The sequence below is a fragment of the Anabrus simplex genome, chromosome 3, assembly GCF_040414725.1.
Source record: "Anabrus simplex isolate iqAnaSimp1 chromosome 3, ASM4041472v1, whole genome shotgun sequence".
NCBI classification, from domain to species: domain Eukaryota; kingdom Metazoa; phylum Arthropoda; class Insecta; order Orthoptera; family Tettigoniidae; genus Anabrus; species Anabrus simplex.
Genome location: NC_090267.1, coordinates 324,927,541 through 324,937,827, shown reverse-complemented (window position 1 = coordinate 324,937,827; position 10,287 = coordinate 324,927,541). Strand labels below are relative to the sequence as shown.

At 35.0% G+C, this 10,287-nt stretch overlaps 1 protein-coding gene across 2 annotated transcripts in view; it reads right to left on the bottom strand.

Moving 5' to 3' along the window:
- Positions 1-691: 691 nt before the first annotated feature.
- LOC136866307 (calnexin) overlaps positions 692-10,287 on the bottom strand; it is a 134,482-nt gene continuing 124,886 nt past the window's right edge. For both annotated transcript variants that reach the window (XM_067143150.2, XM_067143151.2), the window contains exon 11: positions 692-3,870. In XM_067143150.2, coding sequence (XP_066999251.2) covers positions 3,802-3,870 — 69 coding nt within the window. In that variant the 3' untranslated portion in view covers positions 692-3,801. The remainder of the gene's footprint in view (positions 3,871-10,287) is intronic.

Below are 10,287 nucleotides of genomic sequence, written 5' to 3'. Positions count from 1 at the left end.
ATTCATAACTTGCAATATTCTGCTCCATCTACCAGTAGGTCTAAGACACGGTGCTTGCCACACAATGCGGGGACAATGCTCACAAAATCGCTTGAAATTTCTCATGAGAAACAGGTGCTTGCGATAGTCGAGAAATCTCAAGACCCCATCTTAAGACTGCCCATCCCTAGAAGCAACAAATTTTCAACCATAGTGACACATAATATAGCCAGAAAGGTGACTGCATTTCTTGAATGTTTTGATGAGAAAAAAAAAAATCGGATAGTTTCTTCTGAAGAATTAAAATAAGTTCACAAACATCAGGTTTCCCCAGCCGAGTCTCATTTCCCTATGACGTAAGCCTGTAAGTCTATCTAAATTCAGATTATATATTCACTGTCAGTAAGCAAGTCTGGAGGAAAAAAAAAAAAAAAAACTATTTTTGCCCTAGTCAGAATGATAATTTTGGAATATAGCTTCCACAAAATTACAAATATGAAAAATTACCCTATCAACTATTTTTTAGTGTTAATGCAGAGAAGTTAAACCATAATTTGAAGGTGAGTTTGCAGAAAAATATTGGTATCAATCAGCAGAAAGTTTCCTTGTTTAGTGAACTTGCTGTTACTTACCCAAATATCAGGTATGTATAAACTATAGGGCGTTTTCCATATGAACAGTCAGTAAAGTAGGTTACACTTTTACTTTCCAGTTCTTTCAAATAATTTATTTAACAGTTCCAAGAAGTTATTTTACAAATAATGCATTTGCACAAAGACAGCCAAATGTTACAGTTCTGTATGTCCATCATATGTCCTAGATTATCCACCTGCAAACTTAAAATAATATACGACTGGTGTTACAGCAAGAAATTGTCCTACTAACGAGATGATGTGCTAAGTTATCAACCACATGTAAGAATTCACTTGCTTTGTTTGGTAATGCATAAACAGTAAAATCTCCATACTGTTAAGTAATATTTAACTCTCCTGTCTACTGAAAGAAAATCACCCACAGAAACCTGTTCCGGGTGTCAAATGAGGTTGAGAAGCAATATTTTACACACAAACAAAATAAAGAGATCTCACTTATCGTGGGCATTAACAAACAAACTAACAAAGTCACCTGTAAAGGAACAATTAAGCCATGTCAAAGATGAGTGTCAATAACCATGGAAGAGAAACAGGTAGAAATAAGTAGACACTTTATTTATTGTAATTATCAGGTTTCTTACCCCTACCTGCTATATTTCCAAAGTTATTGAGGATATAAATTTCCCATTACAGTACAGGATATTTAGAAAAACCTACAATCAAATAACTCTTCATAAACTTAACAGTATTTAGCCAAAAACATTGTGCAATGCAAATATAACATTGTCTTCTTTGTCTTAATTGTCCATCTCTCTTCGTATCCAGATTACTGAATTTCATGTATTTCAATAAGAATCTTCATGGAAGAGGATTTGCTGTCAAGAAGTATTTGCCCAAACACAGTTTCTTTTTTTTTTTAGGAGAAACACTTCAAATGGAAATGTTCAAAATATATTTAATATTTCATTAATTTAAAATAAATATTTTCATAGGAAATAAATAATTTCCAAAGATGAAGTAGATGCTTATCTACAACTTTCAACAAAAGAAAAACAGAAGCGAGACAGGGTGGCCACCCAAAATCAGGTTTATTAGTCTCTGTTAATCATGAATTATTGATTACATTATTCTGTGTACTTAAAAATAAAATAACGTTTCTATAATGGAATTATCCAATTCCCGAAAGTAATTTCATTTTTTTTTAAAATTTTGATGCATTGATATAACATACTCTAGACTTAACTGTATGCTAACCTTCTCTTTAGCTTGTTTTCTTTAATGTCAACTGATGTTGAGTCTATAAAGCTTTGCCTTAGGCAGCTTCTAGTTAGAGAAAGCAAGAGTGATTTATCTATAGCAGACTACAATACATTCCATACACATGATCAAACTGTCAAGCAAATGCTACGATGTCCACTGTGTTTATCTTCTTGCCCAGATGACTACCTACTTCGAGCCAGTCAGGATGCACTAGATGTGGCAAGGTTTTGGTAAAAAATAGTATGTAACTGTGTATTATGTTTGTGATACAACAACAACAACAACAACAATAATAATAATAATAATAATAATAATAATAATAATAATAATAATAATAATAATAACAACAACAACAACAATAATGAGCTTAATACAAAGATTATTACAAATGAGAATACCAACTGAAAAATGACAAAGCACTATTTTTCATAATAATTCATGATCATTTTTATCATTTAGAATGAATGAACAAATGAAAATGTATAGAATTAATTCATTTTTGGCACTATCAGAAGTATGATATATTCATTACTATCTCTACGAGATCATACATGTCAAGCTATTTAACGATCACCTTCCAGGTATGTATTGAACTTAAAATATGATTGTACCAGTAATAAAATGACATATTTCTTCAATTCACAAATAATTATTTTATTCTGAATTCCTGATTTCCACCTTGGGTGACCATCCTGCATTCATTAACAGAATCCTTGTGCCAAGCACTACAAATATTTCAATGATGTACAGATGGGTAAAATTTAAGCAAAAATCAAGGAAATTTATTATTTGAGCTCTTTAAATAAGCATATGAACAAGCAGCATTCAATCACTATCCGATAAAGAAATCTTATTAGTAATCTTTCCGTACGAAAATGACTAGTATTGATGTAAATATGAAGAAGTAACAAAAGCACTGTCAATAAATGATTAACTCCTGAGATGTGTAACTATTTTAGCTGAAGATCGTGATATGGGAAGAAATACTTATCACAAAGAATTGTTTGTTCACAATGGCATTTACAAGTTGCATACCACATGATTCATTTATACACACACTAAATGCAGAAAAAACTGTGATCAGACTTTCTTTTGGAATTGAATTTGATGATTTTAACACAAGATAACACATGAAACAAGACAACATATTATGGCAAGACAATTAATAAAAATAGTCTTTAAAATGCTATGATTTCTAGAAGAAACAGTGGATTGTTAATTTACTTTTGAGATTTAAAGTGATATTATGTGAACCTTACAACAACTAACATGATGAACCTGCATGACAGAATAACTAAAAACAAGGAATTAACCTTTATGACTAAGAAAACATATGGAGTAAAAATGCTTCATTTATATACTACATATTATTGTACAATTTGCTTTACAATTAATAAAACATTAAATAATTCTGGTGTTTTCTTTCTTACAGACTAAATTCACAAGCTGCAACAGCTTCACACATAAATACAAGCCCATTTCATGAGCAACACATATCATAGGCCCAGCTACCCAGAGGCCAAGAACATAACAATCCTTCAGCTAGTTTTGCATGTCCTCCTAACATTAATAAAACATTAATATTTCAATTTTTTGAAGTAGAAAAAGAACAACGTAACTGCATTTGATAAGGCTTTCCTGTTTCTTTTTGAATAACAATATGATAGCCTATAAATTCATTGATAATATAGTATTTAAATAAGAACAGACTGTATTGCAGACCTTTTGATCCCACTGCCACAAGTGTGTTCTTGGTCTAGGAGCTCATGGTTTGCCAGGGGGGCTGCCAACTAACCATTACAAAATAATACAATAATAAATGAGATTATCAACAATCAATCCCCCAAAAAATTGAAAACAATCTGCAACAGTCAACAATTATTCCTCTACAATATTGTTCTATACATTCACACTTCACAGCACTCATGACATTCAAATTGTTCCCAATCAGATGGTGATAGTGCAGCAATCATTCCTTTCGTGAACGATTCTTTTTGGGAGATCTTGGAGCATCTCCAGCTCCTTCTGAAATTGGCTCCTGGAAAAGAAATATACACACATTTACAATTTATGAAAACCAGCATTAGCTCTAATATTACATAAAAGTTTACATTTATTTTACAATTAGGCTACAGCAAATTTCTTATACGATTATAGATATTGGTATGATTTGTTGTATGTAGGTAAGGTCTACCAAAGTGAGATTCCATTAATATCATTAAAATTGTTTACATTTCAAGTATGATGCTTAAATGACAGCGTATTCTATTCTACTCAAAGATAGCAAAGTTAACAGGAGGAAATAAGATTATTATAAGAATAAAGAGGGAATGGCAATTGTGCCACTTTAACATTTCAATAAGTTTTTTCTTTTGGTGAAGTCTACACAGAAGGTTGGCAACCATCATGGAATAACTGTTTTCTAATTTTATGTTTTCCATATCAGGGTTGATGTATCATGCAAGTTGAACCACTGTCACAAGTTCCAAGACCATAGTACTCTTCTCTGCCCAAGGCTGTGTTTCGCTACTATTTTGGCTTCCATGATCAATTGTATCACGCGGCATTTGTCATTTTGGAATACAGAAATAGTCTGCTTTCTTGCATATTGCAAGGTTCAAGACTTTGCATGAAATGTACTGTTGTGGCGAACAAACTACACATTAAAAAAATCACAGTAATAAAAACCTTTTCCATTATTAGACACTGTGTGTGTGTGTCCTGTACACCCACGTGTATGTCCCTTTCGATTTCTAATTCAATTATGTTTAAAAGGTAGGACACTGAAAAAAATGGGAGCATGTTAAGGGAATATTGTTTAAAACATTGGAGAATTCAGGGTGGAAAACATTCCAATTAGTAGGCCGTTGCTACATTAAAATAATATCAAACTAGCTGATGTACCCAAGCTTCGCAATGGAATTCTACATTGTATACAGAATTCTAGGTTAGGTAGTGTACACATTGTTAGTAAGATTAAATTGCATAGCTCTTAACTTTACCCCAGAAACACAACGGGGAAAGTCACCATATGTCTTTTCTGATGGGAAGACTGGGTAAGGGAATATTCATTGTAATGGTAGTAGGCCTTCTTGCATACCATTAGTTGCAATCAGGCTGGGGACATATCATTATAATGACAGACAGTCACTCTCCATCTGTCGTTTTACATCCTCAGAAAGACTGTTAGTTGTTTTCCTAACTGAAATCAACATAGGTCATTACAATGACGTCAGTAGGAATGTCGCAATTAAAAGCACTGCATTCATATGAAGTACTCGATCAAATGAAAAACCACACATTTTCTCACTTTTAACAAACAGTACTATGCTGCTGATCTAACAGTTCAAGTTCCAGAGCTGGAATGACCAGGCCGCAGACAGCTGTGAACATTCCTCTGCCACTATTCCAGTAAGTGTGCACATTGCTCATTTCAAGCAGCGCCTCAGAGTAGGAATCAAATAGCTGGAATACTATGATGAACCAATGTGTTACGTACCAGCAGTATCAGAAAATGTATGAACCAGAGGAATGGCATGCTAAAGAAGAAAGTTATCTAACTCCCTAGCTGTTTCCCGCCAATATATAGGCACGCTGTTATACTCTGTACACAGCAGTGTATTGGAGATGAGTGGCAGCAGAAGAGACAATGATCACAACAAACAACGGTCCATATAATGTTATTGTTGATCAATTTTACGAGTTTTCGATATTGTAGGCCTCCACATTCAGTTTTCCTCCGACTCTGAAATACTATTCTTATCATAGTCGGTACGGTTAAACTGAATAAAATATAAATGAACGGAAATTCTTTATCATTTTGGTTATTAAGTACTTTATGATGAGACCAATAACATAGATAGGTATTTAAAAATTAAATTTTAGGCACCTTTTCCTAAACTACCTTTTCATCCAGGGTGAATAAAATTATTTATAGCCTGGGCTGTAGTATCTTATTCCCCGACTCTACATACAGATTTTCATTAAATTCTGTTTACCCATTTTCTCGTGGCTCATGAATATCTCTTATCATAGCTGGTACGGTAAAAATGTATAGGACATAAATGATCGGAAATTCTATATAGTTATGTAGTAGTTATCGATAGGACCAATAAAAACATAAATAAGTTATTTGAGATTTAAATTTTAGGCCTTCTCCTGAACTAGCATTTTACTCAGCATGAATAAGATGATTTATAGCCTAGATTATAGTGGATTATTCCTCGACTTTACATACCGATTTTCATTAAATTCTCTTCAGCCGTTTTCTCGTAATACGTGTACATGCATACGTACATACATGCATACAGTAATAACTCTAATTAGAAATATGCGTATTTTGAAGTAAATACCATTCCCCGAATTCAAATGTAGGCCTTCATGTGTTACCTCGATCGGTTAATTCGAAATACAGTTAATATGTAATTTGAAGTTCTCATCAGGCCCCTAAATAATGTAATTCGAAATCAGTACTGTAATCTGGTACCTGCAGAGCAGCTAACAAATAAAGTCATTGTAGACGACAATTTACGACAATGAGCGACTGTCTCATATCCCTCATTGTTGTGTACACCCTACTTCAGTTTTTCAGGAATTCTGCTTCTTTGTCACTTTTTAAAAAGTAATGTAATTGGCTTTACGTCCCACTAACTACTTTTACGGTTTTCGGAGACGCCATGGTGACGGAATTTAGTCCCGCAGGAGTTCTTTTACGTGCCAGTAAATCTACCGACACGAGGCTGACATATCTGAGCCCCTTCAAATACCACTGGACTGAGCCAGTATCGAACCTGCCAAATTGGGGTCAGAACCGTCTGAGCCACTCACCCCGGTTGTTACTTTTTTTATCACATTGTCAACAAGGCTTATTATTATGAGGTAAGCGTACGGTATGGTCGCAGAGTTATCTTTGTTCAAGTTTCGTAGAGTCTAAATTTATTTATAATGAAATCGCAAACAGAGGAAACATAGGAAAGGGAGTCTCTTCTCATGTGCCTGCTGGTGACGATTTGATGGCACATTTAACCCAATTTATGGCCTGTCAACCGTGCATAACTTGTTAATTTCAAAGTTCTTGCTGCGCCCGCATTTTATTACTGTGTTTTTTTCGTGACTGTAAACACTGCCTGTGAACTGTTTCCAACTGTCTAATGGAATTTGTTACGACCGCACATCCTTTCTGCCGATAGCAGGTGATTGGCAATAGTTTTGTTGCTTCAGTTTATAGTTTCGCATATACGAAAAAGTAATCAAAATGGATATGCGTGTTCTAAACAATTAGGAAGAGCGGGCCAATCTATTTTAAGACTGATGAACCCTGGACTTCTAAGTCTCTGTACCGTACACCCAATTTTTCAGCTTCCTTTTGTTTTATTCCAGACTGAAAAACATGGGAATTATTATCTTTCTTACAATGTCTGCTTTATTCGTCTTGAGGATCGGAGGAATCTGGGTTCGAGTCGCGAATACAACACCAACTTACATATTTTCAATATTCTTTTCGTTATGCAAAAATTTGTTTAATTCAATGTCCAAATTTTTTTTGTCCCGAACACTTTAAATTATAGAGGTTTTACTATACATACATATAAACAGATAGAGATGATGGAAAATTAAAAACTTCATTTTCTTGTTTCTGTGGACACATCTGATACAGAAATACCATTCTTTTTAAATTCTGAGCAATGTACAGACAAAACTATTTTATATACACTGTAATCTTTTGGCAAAATTGAAAATACTAAATGGATAAATTGTAACTAGAATAAAATCTAAATAACTGAAATTGGGCGCCACCTGCAAAAGATTTACAGGAATAATTGACTCTGTAGAGCATGAAAGAACTCCCTCCTCCAAGGCAACGGTCATCAGGCTGAGGAGGCTCCAAACTTGCTTTATAACCTTACCTGTTACTGTTTCCCCCTGAAATTAAATTTGAGTAGCATGCCAGGTTTTTCCTTACTCCACCGATAAGAGATTTACCACACGTTTCACTACATGAATTTATTCTCAAAACAAATAAAACATGACAAACACCAACAATGATCATCATGTGATAAGACCAATATAAAAATAGACAAACAATATCTACAAGCTATACGCCACAACTATCCATAGTTCTGAAGGCTATGCTTCAAATTGGTTATATCCTACGGACAAGAAGACTGTCCCTTCCTGACCTTACATACATTAGCACAAATACATCACCACCGTGGAATCTATTTACCATGTGTTATAACAGTAAAAAACAAACCCCAATCCCAGTCACCTCACTATACTTTGTTAATAAGCTATACACATCCACAATGTAAAATGTCTGCTGTGGGATTAATAAATAATGACAACCATGTCGTATTATACAAATAATAGCAAGTAATAAATACTTGGCCTACGGTTTCATCAAATCATAATCAGTTCAATGCACAACAATTTATTACCTCCAGATTACACATATACATTCTTACAGTGTGCATTTCCTCGGAGAGGAATAATCCAGAGTCTGACACATTAAAGGACACTAGGTAGTGTCTTCCACCTACTGCTCATTGGGAATTTGATGACCGAGTTATGCACTCGCCATGCTAAGTACCAACTGATGAGTCCAACTTAGCACACGAGGAGGGGGGGGGGAGAGGAACGCTGGCGAGCAGGAATGAGTTAGCTGGAAAATTTATAATGTCCAATAACAGACCATTTATATTGGTATTATTACCATAATAAAAACAACAACAATAATGGCATGTGACCTCTACAGCAACGTTGTTCTAAAAAGTAAAACAATGCCTAAAGTAAAATTTCCGCAAGGGATCCACGTTCGTATCCAAGAAAAGGGTGGATGGTCAAGTAATTCGTACGAGACTGGATATGAACGGTTTGGGGAAATATAGCAGGGGTACCTCTTTCGATGCCCAGCCCTTCTCGTTTTGGATAGTTTTTCTTTTTTGCCAGTTATGTACTTACATGAATTGTACTTTTATTAGTACCTACATCTTTATTTCACTTCAGGTCGTATTGTCAGCTTGTAACAGGAAGAATATTTTCCAGAGTCGGTACTTCAAACCCACATGTCACCTTACCTGATGTACCCTAATTGAATTTTCAGAAAAATCTCATGCTAGAATTTTACGTCAGATGACGATTAACCGGAAATGAGTTGAACCAATTGCAAGTATATTATATTTGATGCATCTTTTAAATGTAAATGAATTGTAAATAATTTTTTAAATACCTCAATTCCTCAAATAATTTATGCATCTAAAGTTTTTGCCTGTATTTTTGTAAAAAAATGTGCGTTAATTACGCGAGAAAATAGGTATTATTATTATCATTACAATAAAAACAACATTAATGGCATGTGGCCTCCGGAGCCGGGCGCATGTCTTTCGAGTTGTCACGTGATAGGCGATCTATGCCCATATGAAAATGCGGCCCTACCTAAGATTGTAATTCTAATGTTTAATTCAGCAAACAAACAGCCCCCGAACCATTGGAATTAACCAAGGAAAGTTAAAATCCTCGACCCGATGGAGATCCCTTGAACCAAAGGCCTACACGCGCTAACCATTTAGCTCATACTATACATAACGGTATCAAAATATTGCAACCATGATATAGGCCTACGCGTGACTTTTCCACAGTTCCGTTTCACTTTTCTTTACATATTTTGTAATCATTGAAAACCTTTAAGTTCAGTTCACTTATTACAAATTAAGGATATACTGTAACCGTACGTATGTACGATCTCCGAGTTTTTAGGTTAGGAAATTTTCGTATATAGTTTGTTAGGTTAAAATCATGTAATTTTGTTTATTTACCATGTAAAAACGTAATATTATAAGAAGAATGTATAGTTAGGGAATATTGCATATGTTCATCATTATATTTTGTATAAATTTCCGTTTGGGTAAGAGTCTGTAAATATGGCCTAGCCGTAAGGATTGTGCAACCGGGAACACTGCGACTATATCGGGAAGGACAGTTGAAGTCAGTTGGATGTGTTGCAACAGGTGGCTTGAAAACACGGGGTACGGCAGGTTGTATCGGTTGAAGAATTGGAGTGAATCAATGTGGACATACATGAGTGGACGGTCTATGTCACATCATATACTCGATAGCCAATGCGAGGGCTTTGTTTTGAGCAAGGTTTGTGTTGACAGAGTGACGCGGGAAGAAGTGCCGGTGTGAGCGTTGCTACCACTAAACTTTTCAGGATACGATTACCACGCGTAGCAAGCACATATAAGTGGGTACGCGTGTGCGGCGAGTCATTCTGATTCTGATTCTCATTGTGTTTCTGACTCTGATGCTGATACTGTGTGTTTCTCATTTGTACTGGTCTGCGGGAGCGACGTATTTGCGCAGTTTGCTATACGATCTGCTATTGTACGGGAGTATCTGTTACGGAGCGATCATGGTATAATCTCAACAACTTACCGGCTTTGCAGTGGACTTTCTG